General features: G+C 41.3%; 2 protein-coding genes across 4 annotated transcripts in view; one reads left to right on the top strand and one right to left on the bottom strand.

The window, feature by feature from the left end:
* The window catches only part of LOC141512271 (uncharacterized), a 24,957-nt gene extending 15,787 nt beyond the window's left edge, over positions 1-9,170 (top strand). For all 3 annotated transcript variants that reach the window (XM_074221089.1, XM_074221082.1, XM_074221093.1), the window contains one exon: positions 655-9,170. The gene's annotated coding sequence lies outside the window, so the exon portion shown is untranslated. The remainder of the gene's footprint in view (positions 1-654) is intronic.
* Positions 7,089-18,913, bottom strand: part of LOC141512477 (uncharacterized) — a 25,116-nt gene continuing 13,291 nt past the window's right edge. The window contains 1 exon segment of the mRNA XM_074221461.1: positions 7,089-18,807. Within this exon segment, the coding sequence (XP_074077562.1) occupies positions 18,676-18,807 (132 nt within the window). The 3' untranslated portion in view covers positions 7,089-18,675.

The following is an 18,913-nucleotide window of genomic DNA, read 5'->3' on the forward strand; positions in this document are numbered from 1 at the left end:
GTGAAGCATTTTGTGTGATTACCAATCTGCCCTTTCCTAACCAGCCCCTCCAGGTTCAAGTAGCATTGGTCTTATCCACCTGCAGCCTTCCTCTCACCAAAGAAGGGTGCAGCTCCCAACTCCCTGAACTTTCAGTATTGTTCCAAGGCTGGCAGTGTCCCTCTTGGATTCCACTTAGTCATCCCAATTGAGGAAAAGGCACTGACTCAGTGAGGGACTGGGACCTTGAGATCTCCAGCTTCCTGAGGCCTGCAAGCAGAGATGCCAAGGAACCAGACCAGCTTATATGTCTGAGGCCACATTTGAACTCAGGTCCTCTTGACTCCAGGGCTTCTGCTCTGTTCTGCACCACCTGGCTGCCCCTATCAGGTGCTATCCTGGGGATAAATGAGGCAAACACAAATGGAGATCATGTCCTTGTAGGCGAGAGACAATGTATAAAGAACAGTGTCCTCTGGAGGGGAGACCCTGGCAGAGGGGGGAGGGCACCAGGAAAAAACCCACCCATAAAGCTCCTTGTCACCTCTCATATGACTCCTAAAATGATATTTGTTTGTGGGCTGCCAACTCTCTGTGACTGAGGGTGATGATTTATGCTTCTGGTGATCATTAAATGAGATTTTTATAACAGATTCACATGATTTTCTTTCTCAGCTTCTTTTAATCTGGGACACTAGATCTGGAACCAGTTCAAAATCCAGGAGGAGCACCTCCTCAGGGACTTCCATGGGGGATGTCCCACAGAAAAGCCTATGTCCAGAAGATCGAGTTATGGAAGCTTTCCAGCTAAGATTCTTGGGAAATCCTCCTCCCAGGAAAGTGGCTTCAGGAAAATGATTGTCTGGGGGATCATAACCATATTTAGGAAGGGAGTCCATATATGCCTGCCTTGGGGAAACCTGAGGGACCTTGAGATCATCATGATATTGAACATGGGGACATTCCTTGTTGTCACACAATCTTTGGTGACCTCTACAGAGGGGAGGGGATTGTGAGTGACACCAGAACTCCCATTTTGAATAAGGCAACTCATTAATACTAATGAGAAACTTGATCATTATAAAGAATGTGGATGACCCTTTAGATGTTCCCATCAGAACATTTTGAATAGAGAGAAGTCTTGTAAATGGAAGGAAGGTGGGGGATTCCTTCCTCCCTCCATAACAGAATTCCCAGGAGAGGGAGACCTTATTCCTATAAGGAAGGTGACCCTTAGCCTCACTAGGGATCCATCCTCACCCACTATCACACCTGGCAGGAAATATGAATATCAGCAGTGGGAAAGGGCCTTCAGACTAGCCATGATGAAACATCAGAGAATTCACACTGGGGAGAAGCATTACAGATGTCAAGGGCTCCCGGCTCCAGCTCAGGAATTGCCTCAATTATGCTAGAGAGAAACTGGAAGGAAGTACTGTGGAACCATCCTTAGTCACTGCACATTCTTTACATCTGTCACGCCTCAAAGAACCTTCTAAGTAGAATGAATGTCATCTTCAGCTAAACACCAACCCCTTATTCAATGCAAAAGAATTGACTTCAAAAAGAAACCCTGGGGACGGCTAGGTGGTGCAGTAGATAGAGCACCAGCCCTGGAGTCAGGAATACCTGAGTTCAAATCTGACCTCAGACACTTAATAATTACCTAGCTGTGTGGCCTTGGGCAAGCCACTTAACCCCATTGCCTTGCAAAAACTAAAAAAAAAAAAAAACACAAAACAACCCTGTCTCTGTTATATGGGCCAACTGGGTGGCACAGTTTACTAGCATTGGAATTAGGAAAATATGAGTTCAAATCCAGCCTCAGATACTTCCTAGCTGTGGGTCCCTGGCAAGTCACTTCACCTCTGACCTCCTCATTTCCTCAACTGAAATATAGAAATAATAATAGTATCTCACTTGCTGGGTTATCATATCATGTCCATTTTTTTAAAGTAAGGATACCACATCCATGTATATAAGGCAGGAAGGCCATTGGCTGGGCCAGCCCTTGGACTTCTCCTAAAATAACCCTATAAAGAGAGACAGGAGGGGCAGCTAGGTGGTGCAGTGGCCTTGGAGTCAGGAGGACCTGAGTTCAAATCCGGCCTCAGACACTTCATAATTACCTAGCCACGTGGCCTTAGGCAAGCCGCTTAACCCTGTTTGCCTTGCAAAAAAAAAAAAAAAAAGAGAGAGACAGAGGCCTTCAACCAGGGCTCAATCTTTATTAACTGTAACAATACATGGCTTCCCTTGAGGTTCTGGGCCTTCTTGGGTCTTCCAAATAGCTTTTGTTACTCTTTATCTGTTTGCATGGTGTGTTCCTAGTCATTTGATTATGTCATCCGTGTGTGTGTGTGTGTGTCTTGGCAGGTTGACTTCCAGACATTGTATGCACTTTGTAGGAGTGGAATTTCTCCTACCTTTGTAGCTGTATGGAAACCTCTGCAATCTGCCACTTTCATGAAGTTGTTCATCATCTTAACTATTTTCTATTTTCCAAGGATGCCATTGGGTCCTCTGCAAAGCCAATGTCTCACCCCACAGCTGATGATGATAAGGTGTAATAATAAATTCAAATGTACAGGACCTAATCATAAAAGATTATGACAATAGGAGGAATTTTCCATTTCCAGCTCTGATAGTGGGAGAATTCCTAAGGGTGGGCCATAGAGAAAATCATAAAAAGGCAAAATAGAAAATTTTAATTGTATAAAATTTAAAAAATTTTTCACATAAAAATAATGTAGATAGAATACAAAGAGAAGCAATCAAATGGGGGGAAAAACATTCCACCAAATACTGATACAAACATAAAATCAAGAATCATTTTCTAGTAGCTAGTGGTCAGCTATAGTGTCTCCCCCCCCAAATAATAGTGAAGTATAAGGGGCCCAAATCACTTATAGTAAGATAATAAAAAATTCAAGTAACTGAGACTTTGCCCCAGATCCTACAAATTGAAAGAAATGAGAATGAAGGAAAAGAGTCATTGAGGGCCATGTGGGAAGAAGCACTCTAGGGAAGAGAAGTAAGGGGAGGGAGGGGAACAAGCATTATTGAGCTGAGTTCAACTCCCTGGAACAAATTAGGATAAGTTCATCACCTCCAGTCTCATTACCATTCTGAAAACTCAAAGCTGGACTACCTCCTTCCTTAAGACTGAAAGAACAGAGGGTTGAGCACCAAACTCCTCCAATGGCTTTCTTTATAGAGGGCAGAGATTGGACTTTGGGGCTTGTTCCTCTGCATCTGCTACTCAATCTAGGTTCAGCAACCTTGGAATAAGGTGCCTCTGCTGGTTCCCTCCAATCCCCCCCCCCCCCCCCGCCTCCTTTGTATGTCCTCTTCCCTTTGGATTATGAGCTCTTTGAGGACAGAGGGGCTGTCTGTTGTCTGCCTTTTGTTTTCTAAGAGGACCAGCAACATCATGGGTTGAAGCCTTATAATTGGGAATTGGATTGGAGTGAGACTGAATTGCACAAAGTCATTGGCCTCACTCTGTCTCCCTTAGTCACTGAAGTCCAATGGCAGGACAAAAGTCAAGGTGATTGGAGAGAGCTTGGGATGCAGTGCGTGACTGATGTCTTCCAGATCTGACCAAGCTCTAAGTGCTCCACAGTGCCTGCTTCAACCGCCTTCAGGGCCATTGGAACTAACTGTTCTCATCAGCCCATTCCACTTTTGCAGTAGACACCTCCCTAACGCATTGATAGTGACCCTCAACCTGGTTTAGCCCATCTGCCAAAAATGGTTTATGTGCATTCTACAGCTTCTTGGAGCCACAGGTGAGAGGTAGATCAGGTGGATGTCAAAAGCGGGTGGCAGCCCTCATACCAGAAGGACTAGAGCTGAACATCCCATCTTTTTATTACTCATCGTCTTAGGCTTAGCACAGTGCCTGGCCTATAGTAGTTGCTTAAAGAAATGTTTATTGGATGTTAAGAAAAAGATGAGGCTTCAGTAAGAACAGACATGAGGAGTTACTTTTCAGTCAAGGGTAATGCACTGGAAGAAGGAGGAGCTCAAAGTGTAGTCCTCATGTTGCTGATGGGATTTGGGATGGCCAATTAAAGATAGAGATGGAGGGTTACTGAAAAATGAAGGAATTCTATGCTCCCTGGGATTTTAAAACTGCTCAGGATTACAAATTATTATAAAGTATACAGGTTAAAACTCCTAGAAAAACAGTAAGCATTGAGGAAAGGCTAGAAGAAATTTGGGTGAGAGAGAGAAAGGACAGGCAGCCAGAAGGGTTGGCTAAGTTTGACCACATGGCTTGATGTTCCAGAGGCCTAAGTTTGGGGGCATGTGGTCTAAGAGAGTGAGAGAAAGCCATCCTGAAGGGTGGAAGGGATCAAGACAAAGCAAGCAGGGACATCTGCAGTGGGTTGGGCATAGGGTGGCTTTTGGGGAATGGTATAGCACCTGGGCCAAGTACCCTCCAATGGCAGACTACATACAGGTTCTTTCTAAATTCAGCATGTCATTTGCTGTCACACCAGTGTTAATGGACAAGGTCAGGTAACTGGGAACCAGAAGCTGGGTGAAGAGGGTACAAATTTGACATTTAACAATGAAACAATAGAAATCGATTAACATCTTGGGAGCAAACAGCCTTCCACAATTACCAAGATTTAACAACATAAAAGATTACAGAATTTGTTTCTAATTATCAATTTTCTATATTCATAATTCTCTGCATCATACACACACACACATACATTTTCTTCTGTCTTTAATGTAGATTTTATCAAAGCAGTTGCTCACACAATAATTGTACTGATCTGACTTCAAAGAAGAAAGAAAATGCCTCTTAAATGGAGGAATATTCACTAGGCCAATTCCTATGTAATCAAAGGGACAAGTCTACCAAAGATAATTCACAGATTTAATGCAATCCCAGGATGAGCACTAAAAGGTTTCCTCCAAGAGAGAAAGTTGAAAAAGAAAGGGAGTTCAATGAAGAGAGCAGAGGATGGCTGATGGACCATCCCCAAGGTCTGCTGTCATCCATACACCTGAATTCAAGGGAAGTAAAGGAAGGCACTAGTACTTTGGAGAAGGGGAAAGGGGAAGGAATTCCCTATACTGAGGAGAACACAGTCTCTGAAAGTGGAAGAAGCTCTTTTCACCCTACCATGTTGTCTTTTCAAATCTGCAAGCCTTTTCCAGTACCCCTGCCCTCTCTGAAGCTCTGCTGGCTTTTCAGGTCCCTGCAATCTTTTATATGCTGCAGATTGTTCTGTAGCACAAAGCTGATTGTAATTTATTTTACATTAAAGAAAATGTCACAGCTAGGTAATTATTAAGTGTCTGAGGTCAGATTTGAACTCAGCTCCTCCTGACTCCAGGGCCCGTGCTCTATCCACTGTGCCACCTAGCTGCCCCCCACTTGGGGTTTTCTTGACCAAGATACTAGAGTGGTTTTCCATTTCCTTCTCTGCCCCATTTTACAGTTGAGGAAACTGAGGCAAGCAGGCTAAAGTGCCTTGCCCAGGGTCATGCAGCTAGTAAATGTCTGAGACTAGATTTGAACTTGGGCAATTGAGTTTTCCTGTTGCTCTATTCACTGCACCACCTCACTGTTCAACATGGTCATGGAGCATTCTAAAGTGAACTTGGACAGGAAGAGTCCAGAGGAGTCAACAAATCCTTATTAGATATCCAATATATACAGAAAAAGAAAGTTTTTAAAACTAGTTCACAGACCAATAGGGAAACATGCAAATAATTGTGGACAGTTGAGGTGTAGACAGCCCAAGTTGGATGTCATTGGCAGATGGAAGGTGGCAGCATTATGGGGCTACTGTAGAAAATAGGCTATTGGAGGTCTTGAAGGAGGCCAGGGAGGCGAGGAAGAGGCCAGCATGAAAAGGGAAGACAATGAGAGTGGGGAGATGCATAGCCAGCCTCATTGAACTGCAATGTTCTTGACAAGGAGTTTGGTGGCAAAAGCCTGGAAAGGGGAGGAGGGAGCCAGGGGATAAAGATCACTTCATCTAACAGAGGATGGACTGGAGCAGAGAAACAAGGGGCCCCAAGAGACCCTCCAGCTGACATCAAAGAATCCACCCAGCTCTGTTGCCTGCTCTGGCATCTGTTGAGCTGAGGATAGGACAATAAGTTTACAGTGCAAACAAGGCCATTTTGGAGGGAGGAGCAGCAGGTCCTCAGCCTGTTGAATACATGATATTGAATGTTAAGGCATTCTGGAGAGGGGCCCCAACTCTGGATGTGATCAGTATAATGCTTTTGTCCTTTATTTTTGAAGAAGACCATGACATTGGGAGGTGATGCCATGACAAGCACATGAATTAGATTTTAGTAAGGAGGTCCTTTGCTAAGTCACTAGGCTCACTTTCTCCTCCAGAGCCATCTGGGTCCAGTGACCAGATCAGAATCAGTCAGGATGCCTGGAGATGGTCTGGATGTGAGGTAATCAGGGTTAAGTGACTGCCCAAGGCCACACAGCTAGTAAGAGTTAAGTGTCCGAGGCTGAAAAGGCCTTAAGCGGTTGTTCTTGCAGCCCTCAAGATCAGCTAATAGTCTCATCCTGATTTGACCATGCTTATGGAAGAGTCAGGGTCACTAGGTGGTGCCATGGTGTGCAGAGTGCCCAGTCTGAAATCAGGAAGACTCATCTTCCACCAAAAGGTGAAGAAATGACTGAACCAAGAGGTTGATAGATGAATGTGATGGCACATACTTGTACTGGGAAGTTTAAAAAGAATTCAGAAATTGGGGTAGCTAGGTGGCACAGTGGATAGAGCACCAGCCCTGGAGTCAGGAGGACCTGAGTTCAAATGTGACCTCAGACACTTAATAATTACCTAGCTGTGTGGCCTTGGGCAAATCACTTAACTCCACTGCCTTGCAAAAAAAAAAAAAAAAGAATTCAGAAATAACAGGAGGAAACCCATCCTCAGTCAGGGGTCCAAAAACCCCATCCAGGGGCGGCTAGGTGGAGCAATGGATAAAGCACTGGCCCTGGAGTCAGGAGTACCTGGGTTCAAATCCGGTCTCAGACACTTAATGATAACCTAGCTGTGTGGCCTTTGGCAAGCCACTTAACCCCATTTGCCTTGCAAAATCCTAAAAAAAAAAAAAAAAACCCATCCAGCTTGACAACACCAGAAGGAAAGCCATTCCCAATTGGACTCTCCAGCCCTGCGATGCCGAAAGAGCAAATGAATCCCATCTAGATCCTTTTATTCCACGGTTGGATTTAATTTGGGCAGCAGGCGTGAGTTGGGTGTGCGTGGGGAAGTGAATATGTGGCTGGTGACATCAGTTATAGCCAAGCCAAAAGTGAAAAGGGGGGGAGGGAATGGGGGGCCTGAATGAAGTCATTCCTAAGCTCTTTCCCTCTCTGAAGCTCTTCGTGCTTTAGGGTCACTGAGCCTAACAAAGACATCAAAGCTGAGAGAAGGAAAAGCATATTCCCCCGAAAGAAAAAAGCTTGGGCAAGCCCAGCTCAGAGCCTCATGTTGCAGATGGTCAGGAGCCTCAGTGTGAAGAGCACTAGTTTTAAAAGCTTTTTTTTTTTTGGCAAGGCAATGGAGTTAGGTGACTTGCCCAAGGTCACACAGTAATTTTTAAGTGTCTGAGGTCTTATTTGAACTCAAGTCCTCCTGACTCCAGGATTGGTGCTCTTTCCATTGTGCCACCCAGCTGCCCCTGGTTTTCGAAGTTCTGGGAGCATCTGTGCTTCACTCCCAGATGGGAGATTCATTACCCGGGTGACCCTGGACATCTTTGAGGGAGTAACAGACACTGAGATTTAGAAAAGAAAGACACACATGCAGCCACAACAAAACACACACATATACAACCCCACTTCTGACTGCATGGTATCTATACAATCACAATTCTTGTAATCATAAACACATACAATGACACAACCCCACATGTGTACACCAGCCACTTACTTACAGACTGAATTCTCCAACTCTATGTGGAGTTGGCTCCTAGGAAATGAGTCTCAGGGTCCTACTGCACAGGCAAAGTGAGCAGAAGCAAAAGCAGAAGAAAGCCTAGGTTCACAGGGGTGCTTTGAGGAGACCTATGGATTCTAGCTAATGCACATCAGAAATGTCATACAGCTAGATAAGGAACACAGATGCCTGTCTCTCTGAAATGCAGCCCCCAAACTTACCACTGTGCTCCAGCTGGGGCCTGACGAAGGTATTGGACAGAGGGACCATCCTGGATGCCAGTCAAGATTGTATTCCCTTCGTTATGGCATTCTAGAGTTGGCAACCTTTAGAAATCCCCAAATCTCCACTTCTGCCAGGTAGTCTTCCCTGGAACCCTCCTAGTCAGTCATTCACTTTTATGAAGCACCTACTATGTGCCAGACATAGTGATAAGTATTGGGGCTTATCAAGGAGGATGAAAGTCAGTCCCTGCCTTCAGGGAGCTCCCAGTCTAACCCTGTTGGGGTGGGGAGACACCTTGTAAACTCCTGTGTATTGTCAAGCTACTGAAAGGAAAAGGGGGAGACAATCATCAAGGGAGAAGTACTAGCATTTTAGGGGAACAGGAAAAACTTTCTGTAGAAAGGGCACACAATGTCATTTCTTCAGGTCCCCATTAAAATCTGCCTTTAGCGGCAGCTAGGTGGTGCAGTGAATAGAGTACTGACCCTGGAGACAGGAGGTCCTGAGATCAAATTTGATCTCAGACACTAATTACCTAGCTGTGGGGCCTTGGGCAATTCCATTACCTTGCAAAAACCTAAAAAAAAAAATTGCCCTTAGGAAAACATTCTCAATCCTTCTGAATTTTAGTATCTCTTTTTGGTGGAATATTTCCAATGAATTCTGTCTCAAGCTTGTTTGTACAAACTTTGTTGAATTATTAGACTGTTAGCTCTTTGAGATCTTTGAACCCTTGGGGCACTTAATAAATGCTTGTGGTCAGACTGATGCCTTATCAAGTTTTGTCTTTGCCTGGTTGAGGATGTTTGATTCTCCCTCCAGTAGAATATAACTCCTTGGCGACAGGCATGATGACCTTTTTGCCTTATATTCTCAGCTCTGAGTTCAGTGGCTGACCCAAAGAATTGACCAACAGGAGATAAGATGGATGTGATCTGGTCACTGGAACATTCTATAGATGACTAGGAGAGGAGGAGGAAATTTCAATTCAACAGCATTGATTTAGCCTCTGCTGTATACCAGTGATCTCTCTGCTCCCTGTGGATGTCTTCAGGAGAATCCACAAAGCTTGGTATGGGTGAATACTCCCCTCACAGATTTCCCTAGGTTTTCCTTACTTTGTTCCTTATCATCCCCATGCCCAAGTCTTAGTGATACCGTGAAGCTCAAAGTTGCCCCTTTCTGCATTAGGGTCTCAAATCCACCCTATTTGTTGCAGCCATTTTGTCCATTTCCAGAGAGTGGGAGGCAGGGCATTGGAACCCAGAGGTTTTATTTCCTGCCTTCTAGCTTGGATTCCCTTTGCGAAGAGGAAGGTCACTGAAGAACTGAATGCCTTAGAATTAGAAGGGTTAGATAAAACACAATGACTCAACAATACAAGAAACAGCAAAATGAAGGTTTCCCTCAACCCCCCCAATTATTTTTGGAAAAAAATGGAAAAAAATTTAAGAAATCCAAAACCAAAATACAACTGAGCAGGTCACAGAGAGACAATTTCAGAATTATTAATTTACCTGAAAACTGAGTTCTGGAAAAAATATCTTGGTTACTGTATTTCAGGAAATCATACTTGAAAGTTGCCCAGAAATCTTAGAGACAGAGGGAAGAGTAAAAATAGAAAGAATCCCATGATCACCTCCTGAGAGAAACCCCAAAATGTAAACTCCCAGTAATGTAAAGCTCGATTTTATCTTGTCTGTATCTCATTTGTATATAGTTATTTCCATGGTGCCTCCCCCATTAGACTCCTTGAGAATAGGAACTTTCTTTGACCTCTTCTTTGTATTCCTAGCACCTAAATATAATAGTAGGTGCTTAATAAATTCCAGCTAACAGATTAACTAGTCAAAATACAGAGCTGATTGGTATAAGACAAAATCCTACAAATAGCCAAAAAGGAAGTATTCAAATACCAAGGAGCCACAAAGAGATTATGTGGAGGGTGGAGGAGCCAAGGTGGAGGAATGGTAAAATCTGGTATGGATAAATTCCTTTTCATAAAATTCTTCTAAACAGGCCCAGAAAATGTACCAAACCAAATCCTGATGGAGAAATCTGGAAGTGGGGCGGCTAGGTGGCACAGTAGATAAAGCACCAGCCCTGGAATCAGGAGTACCTGGGTTCAAATCCGGTCTCAGACACTTAATAATGAACTAGCTGTGTGGCCTTGGGCAAGCCACTTAACCCCATTTGCCTTGCAAAATCCTAAAAAAAAAATATAAAGAAATCTGGAAGTAATCACAGTGAGTTCTTGTTCTGCAGACACTGAGCATGAGGGAAGGGCAGGAACATGGGGAGAGGCTGTGCACCAGTACAGGAGAACAGCTGAAATCCATGTCAGGGCACCCCCAGACCCCAGGCCCTTGGCACTACAATAAGAACAGGTGCTCTTGAACAGCTTTATTGTGTCACTGCTCTGAAGATAACTGAGAGAGTGTTCTGAGAAAGAAGAGGGTTCAGAAGGACACAGAAAATACAGTCTGCCTTATATATATGAGCCTAGCAGGATGTCTCAGACCAAAGGGGAACCTGAAGCTTGGTAACTGAACCAACAGGCCTTCCTAGCTATCCAATTGAGGTTGAGTCCAACAGTCTTCTATTGGTGTTCTGAGCAAAACCCAGGTCAGGAAAGAGCAACATTCAGACCAGAGAGTCAGCAATCAGACTTTGCCCTGGTTCAGAAGCCATTGGCAACACGGAAAGCTCATAAGTTCCCAGCCCCTCCCTGTGATAACCACACTCAACACCCCAAGAAAGCATCATCAGAACTATTGGATCCAGGTCTGAGTTTTCTTGTTGCTTAGTAAACCCCATTGATTATCTTTTCCTAAGAACATGAACTCTAACCTCCATAGAAATTCCAATCAATGTACAATCTCACCTTGGTGATGCCCCCCCCCAACAAAAACACATCCTTCGTGGAAACCACAATGGCTCCCAGTCCCTATAGAAACCATCCCACCCTGCCTCCTATATCTGATACCCTATAAAAAACTTGTTCTCCCCACTACCCATGACTGGAGTCTGCTTGGACCCAAGCCCAATTCCTTCCTTCAATAAACAGCTTTGCATTCACTTCCATTTAAAGTGCCAACTTCCTTTTTACCAAGGGTTCATCTTTTGACCTTTCAAGAACCAGCTCAGAATCCCTGCAGAAGTGTGTCATGGTCCAATCTTAACTTCCTGAAGTCAGAAAGTGGGCTGAAAGAATGCACAGAGGAAAAAAAAAGAACCCACCATCATCAGTTACTAAAATTGGCAGAAGCCCTCAGTGCCAAGATGAAGAAAAGGAGAATGCCTCCAAAAGGTCTACAAGCAAAATGGTCTACAAGCAAAACCTCAGAACAAAACCCAGCTTGTCCCAAATTCAACTAGAATTCCTGAAACAAGAGTTGGGGAAAGAGAAATTTTTTTTTGTAAATGAAGTGAAAGTATTTGAGGAAGAAATTAGGGGTGAAATGAGAGATCTAGGGAAGAAAAAATTGGAGGGAGAATTGGCAGCTTGGCATGGGAGGTAAAAAAAATCTTACCCAAACAACAAATTCTCTAAATTATAATGTATGAAATAGAAGCCAGTGACTCCATGAGACTACAGAAGCTATTGAAGCAAAGTCAAAAGGGTGAAAATGGAGGAGAATATGAGGTATTTCATGGTAAGGGCAGCTAGTTTGGAAAACAAATGAAGGAGGAAAAAATAAAAATTATGGGACTACCTGAATGCATGACCAAAAAACAAAAAGTCTAGACATCAGGTTTCAAGAAATTTTGGAAGAAAGCCACCTAAATCTCTCGGAACCAGAGAATAAGGTAGAAATAGAAGAAATCCAATATTTTTCTCCTGGAGTAAATCCCAAAGGGAAAACTCCCAGGATCACAGTGAGAATTCAGATTTCTAGGTCAGGGAAAGAATATTGCCTGTTGTTAAAAAGAAAGAATTCAAATGCCAAGGGGCCAGTCTGGGTTGCAAACAATTTGACATCTGGGTCACAGAACTTGGGATAGGATATGCCAGAGGGCAGGAGAGATGAGTTTGCAATCAGGAATGGCTTATCCAGTAAACCTGACTCTAGTTCTACAAGACAGAAATTGGGTCTCTGAGAAGACAGAAGTTTAGACATTTAGTTCTTTCTTTCTTTTTCCCCAAGGCAATGACTTAGGAGACTTGCCCAGGGTAAATTACTATGTGTTTAGGGCTGGATTTGAAGTCAGGTCTTCTTGACTCCAGGGCTGCTGTTCTCTCCACTGCAACCCTAGCTGGCCTCTAAGAATTTCTAAAGAAAAACATTGGAGCAGCAGAGAAACGCACAAGGTGTGGAGATCAAGCAAGGTTTTAAGAGGAAACACAGCAAATAAAATATGAATGGAAAAACAGGACTAAACAAAGATTATTTGCTTCTATTGTAGGAGATGCCCCATAGGTTCCTTCTGAGTCCCAGCATCACTGAGGGTGTCTTAATGGACAAGGTCTGGATGTGCTTCTGGTATGACTTGATAAACTCGAGAAGATTGGAAAGAGGGGGAAGAGGAATTCACTGGACCTTAGCAGAGAACTCCTAAATTTTGATGATAGGAATGGGACTCGACTTACTATTTCATTAGTATAGGAAACTGCTGAAGAAATAGTTTTCACTAAAGCAGGCTAGCACCTGATCTACAAGTCTCATCCTAGAAAGCTTCCTGGGGTTCTGAGAGATTCAATGACTTCTCCAGGGTAACACTTCCAGGATGTGTCTGAGACAAAACGTGAATTGTGATTTTCCTGGCTCCAAAGCCAGCTCTATCCACGGCACCAAGCTACCTCTCATTTTTGATAGACACACTTTAAAAAACTTTTGAAAGAATTCAATCAGTGTAACAGAATAAGAAGAGAAATTGGTTGGGAAAAAATTAGACTTCTATTATTCAAAATCTATAGAAACTGATTTCAAACAGTTCTCAAAAGATGATTCTATCAACAATAATGTGGAAAAAATACTCCAAATTTCTAATTAAGAATGCAAAAAAGAAACATAGGGTTTTTGGGGGAGGGTTCATCTTTGTCTTCTTTTATTTTATTACTTCTACCAATTGTTCACCTAATTGATAATGATAAGAGGCCAAAACAGTCAGTATTAGTGGTGTGTTAAGAAATGATGAAGATTAAGAAAGGGAAAAAAATCCCGCATGAATAAAAATATTTATAGCAGCTCTTTTTGTAGTGACAAAGAATTGGAATTTGAGGGGATGCCCCCTAAATTGGGGAATGACTGAACAAATTGTGGTATATGAATGTGATAGAATACTATCATTCTTTAAGAAATCATGAGTGGAGCAACTAGGTAGTGCAATGGATAGAACATGGTCTGGAGTCAGGAGGACCTGAGTTCAAATCCAGCCTCAGATACTTAATAATTACTTAGCTGTGTGACCTTGGGCAAGTCACTTAACCCCATTGCCTTGCAAAAAAAGAAACAAACACCCCCCCCCACAAGAAATCATGAATGAGTGCACTTAAGAAAAGTCTTCGAAATATTTGCATGAACAGATGCTGAGTGAAGTGAGCAGAACCAGGAGAACATTGTACAGATTAGCAGCAATGATATGTGTGATGATCAGCTATGCTGGACTTGCTCTCAGCAGTACAATAATCAAAGACAATCCTAAAGGACTTGTGATGGAAAACACTATCCACATCCAGAAAAGAAACTATGAGTCTGAATACAGACCAAAGCAAACTATTTTCAATTTTTAAAACTTGTTTTATGTTTTTTCCCTCTTTTAGTTTTTTACCATTTTGCTCTGATTCTTCTGTCACACATGACTAATATGAAAATATGTTTAATATAGTCATACATATATAACCAATATTAGATTACTGACTGTCAAGGGGAGGGAGGAGAAAAGGGAGGGAGGGAGAAAACTCAAAACCTACAAAAATAAATGAATATTGAAAACTATCTTTGCATGTAGTTGGAAAGATAAATTTATTTTTAAAAAATGATGAAGATAAGGAATACAGGGCAATTTGAGGAATCTTCTATGAACTAATTCAGCTGGAAGTAACCAGGACTATGGAAACAATATGCACAGTGATGCTAATAACATAAAGGAGCAGTCCTAAAAGAGTCAGCATTCATGTTATTGCAATCACCAATCTACACCTGATAAGACAGATATGGGAAATATATCTTCTTTCTTTCAGTGGCAAGGTTATGGAAAAGAAGTAAAGAATTAAGCATGACACTAAAGGGATATTATTGGATTTGCAGGACCACTGCCTACACCCATTTGTCCAAAGGGTTGGTCAGAGAGTTGTTATCTAGTCTTAAGGGCCTACTACCTGGGCACAGGATCAGAGTTGTGGCTATGGAACCCCAATTTATATCCTGATTAGATTCTAAGCTGTAGTAGAAACAATTACCAATACAACCTGCTGGTTGCCTAAGCCATGCAAATAAACCTGTGGATTAGAGGAGGAGTTTGGTAAATTGAATCCATAAAGATTGAAGTCAATAGGCTAGTAGTATAAGACATCAGAAAGTTGACATGTTCTCCCACACAAACCTGGAAAATAGTTCATGTCCCTGATAAGGAGGAAGTAAAAATCTTGATATAAGAAAAAGTCAGTAGTTATGTCAATCACAAGGATTATGATTCAAGCAAGAAATTGCTAATAAGGTGTGGAACCCAAATTCTTATTATAAAAGAAAAGGGGGAAACTGTGAGAAAAATGTAGGTGTTTGGGTTCCACAAGAATATAAAGAGTCCTGCCTATATTTGCCTACGAGCAAGTGCTGAGGTAAGATAAAGGATTTCACCTCCATTGGATCAAAAACGGATGAGATTGCTCCACCTGTTTTTAACTTAACCTAGAGTCTTGCCCTTCTCCTTTGCACAAACTCAAAGAGCTCTAGCTGTTCTTGCTCTTTAGTATAATGAGAAGGGTGGGGTCATGTAAAGGAACGAATGCATCAACTAGCTTTGTGACCCCAGCCTATGATTGGCATGAGGGAGCCAGGAACAAAGTCTTTCAAATCTATAAAAGAGCTTGGATTTGGGGATTTCCCTGCTCCTCTCTTCCACCATGAGAGAGGTGTGCCATTTTGTTAAGATATCTTAATAAAAAAAAAACCATTTTAATCTGGAAAAAAAGAAGAATTTAGCGTGTCAGTCAGGTGTGTTCAGTAGGTCAGTTTGTTTTGAGTATCTGCACTTTGTTATAAGGAAACACATTGGGAAGGAGAAGTTGAATGTGACAGGAAAGTTTTTCAAAAGCAAGGAATAATCTTAAAGGATAGTCAGGTGAGACAATCTCAGAATCACTGGCCTCACCAAAACCAAACCAAAACAACACAAAAAGTGACCATTCACCGAATTTCAAGGACATTGCCCAAAAGTACTGTCATGACCTGGCTTCAGAGCCCATAGAATACAGTCAGGTGGAAACTTCAGATTCAAATCACTGAGAAATGGAATTATAAAACTCCAGAAATTCAGTAGCAAAGAAACTTACATGTTACAAGAGAAGACAGTTCACTTTTCAAGCAAATGAACTACAACAGAAAAAAAAAAAGCAAAATCAAGTAATTGGAGTAAATGGTAATTAGGAAATGTATAGATGCCTGTGTCTGAGGGTGATTGCTTTTAGTTAAATAAGTTATTTTAAAGTTACATTTTATTTATTTCAATCAGCAAAAAATGTGCCTTTTCATCTTCTCATTCTACTTCTCCTCCCCTCCAAAAAAATAAACTGAAGAAAAACAACTTCATTTAAACATGTAGTTGTTCAAAACAAATTCCACATTGGTTACGTCTCCAAACAACCTACCTCATTCTTCATTCTGAATTTTTCACCTCTTAGTCAAGAGGTAGATAGCACATTTCATCAATAGTCCTTTAGAATCATGGTTGGTCATTACACTGTTGAGTCCCTCAATTTTTGGAAATTGTTTGCCTTTACCATATTGCAGTTATAGAAAAAATTGCTCTCCTGGTTCTGCTCACTTGATTCAACATCAGTTCACACATCTTTCCCAGTTTCTCTGAATCCATTTCCTTCATCTTCCCATACATAGTATTACATCACTTTATATATCATAACTCTTTTCCCCAATTTATGGGCACACCTTCAATTCTTTGTTATCACAAAAGAGCTAAAAATATATATATTTTCCCATCCTTATAGTTTGCTTTGCTTAGGACCAATTCCCTTTTTCATCTTTGTTGTTCAATTATTCAGTTGTTCAGTCATGTCTGAGTCTTCATGACTCCACAAACCAAAGCACTCTACTATCTTCCTGAAGTTTTCTTATTCTACCCCCAGCCTGAATTTGCCCACTTCCCCTTTCACCCTTTTCTTCCATTTTCTCATTGAATATATATTTCTATACTGAACTGTGAGTATATTCTTTTTTCCTCTAACTAGTTCAGGTGAAAGTATAGATGTGAGCTGCTCCCCTCTTACCTTCTCCTCCTTATCTTTATCAATGTCTACTTGTGCACTGTGATTATGTGAGATATTCCCCCCTATCTCCCTTCCCCTGTCCAGTGTATTCCCTTTACTCTTTCAGGATTTTCTGATATTGGCCCTTTCATGATTTTTACCTCTCAATAATATTTCATTATATTCATATAGAACAATTTGTTTAGCCATTCCTCAACTGTCTAAGAGGAAACATAAGACACTCCCTTAGATTCTAGTTCTTTGCTTTTCATTTTCCTCTTTTAATTATGAGATGTGCCAATTACTGTGCTAAAGACTGAGGAGACAAAAGATGGGGTTAGACAATATGCAAATAAATATATGTAAAATAAACTTTCATCATATAGTACAATAAGTTTTTTCCCCCTTTCCCCCTCATTTTTCTTAATAGAGGGGAAGAAGGAAGGAAAAGAGGGAGTGCTAGCAATAATGATGCCAAAAGAAATGCATTAAAATATTTTAAAATACAAAGAAGAGAACAGAAGGAATTTCAGAAAGAAGCATAAACAAGTAGTACATAGTTAAAAGTAACATGGAATTTATTATATACTAAAAAAAGTGGTACAAAAATGTGGATTCACAGCTTCTGTTTTATGTATATATATTTAGTCAGGAGGACCAGAGTTCAAATACAGTCTCAGACATTTAATATCTGTATGCCCTGGGCAAGTTACTTAAAACTCTTCTTGCCTCAAAAAAAAGTCAACTGATATAAAGAATCAAATTAATTTTCAGTTTTCCCAGGGGTTTTTGTAAATTAAGAACTCCTTCCCTTGGTCTTTTGTGTTTGGGATTTATTGAATGTTGGACTACTAAACTGGGTTGCTTCTGGGTCTTGGCCGAGCTCTTTTTAAGTTCCATGCTCTTGGTTTGTTGAGATCTCAATTGTTCTCGTTTTTCTGTATTTCAATGTTACTCTTCTATCTTTTTTTTGGCATCGTGATATTTTGTCGTTCTGCTTCTAACACTGTTTTTCAGGGTGTCCAATGGTTTACTTTTTGATTTCTAAACCGATTGTCCTTCTTTGCATTTCTGAATCTATATTTAAGAACTTGAATTCCCTTCTTATCTTCTTTTAATCTTTTTTTCAACTGTACTTATGATTCTGTTGACATATGGGATTCTTACTGTTAACTCCCTTCATCAATTGAAGCTGGCATTTAGTTTTATTTATTTTTTTAATCTTAAGTCTTCAACTGCCAACTTTTTTTTTTAGGTTTTTGCAAGGCAAACAGGGTTGAGTGGCTTGTCCAAGGCCACACAGCTAGGTCATTATTAAGTGTCTGAGGTTGGATTTGAACCCAGGTCCTCCTCACTCCAGGGCCGATGCTCTACCCACTGTGCCACCTAGCTGCCCTAACAGTTTTTTTGAGAAAGATTTTATTTATTTTGAATTTTACAAATTCCCCCAATCTTGCTTCCCTCCCCCACCCCCCCACAGAAGACAGTCTGTTAGTCTACATTGTGGCATTTAGTTTTATAAAGTTATCTGCGTCACTGAGCTTCCGTCTGTTATTTCTAGTTATTCCTTATCTAGCTTATTTTATATTTATTTGTTTGCATGTTGTCTACCCCATTAGATCGTAAGAGGGCAGAGACTATCTTTTGCTTCTTTTTGTATCCCCTAGATCTTAGCATAGAGTCTGAAACATAGTAGGCACTTGATGTTTATTAACTGGTTAAGTGACTTGCCTAGGATCATAGTTTGCATGTCTCAGGGTTAGTGAAGCAGGGGAGACTAGTGACTGGAGACTTTTCTTCATTCCTTGTATTTGTAGGATTTCTGTCCAGGGTAATGTTGCAGTTTTCAATAAGACCTCTCCAATGGGTAGAGCACTGGCCCTGGAGTCAGAAGAACCCGAGTTCAAATCCAACCTCAGGCATTTAATACTTAATTAACTGTGGAACCTTGGGCAAGTCACTTAACCCTATTTCCTTGCAAAAGTAATAAAATTAAAAATAAAAGACTTCTCCATAGTGAAAGTTATTGCATCATCATTACATTTCTTCAGTGTGCACCTGCAGATGACAAAGATCTTCTCTCCGACTGAACATGAGTGATATTCATCAAGTTTCTCTCGCAGTGTGAATTCCCTGATGTGTAAGGTTTGAGCACTGACTTAAGGATTTTCCACATTTTCCACATTCATGTGGTTTCTCTCCATTGAGAATTATTTCATGTGCGGTAAGGGTTGAGGTCTAGATGAAGGGCCTCTCACATTCCTTAATTTCTTTTTTTTTTTAATTTTAATTATTTAAGGCAATGGGGTTAAGTGACTTGCTGACGGTCACATAGCTAGGCAAT

Source organism: Macrotis lagotis, chromosome 1, assembly GCF_037893015.1.
Source record: "Macrotis lagotis isolate mMagLag1 chromosome 1, bilby.v1.9.chrom.fasta, whole genome shotgun sequence".
NCBI lineage: Eukaryota > Metazoa > Chordata > Mammalia > Peramelemorphia > Peramelidae > Macrotis > Macrotis lagotis.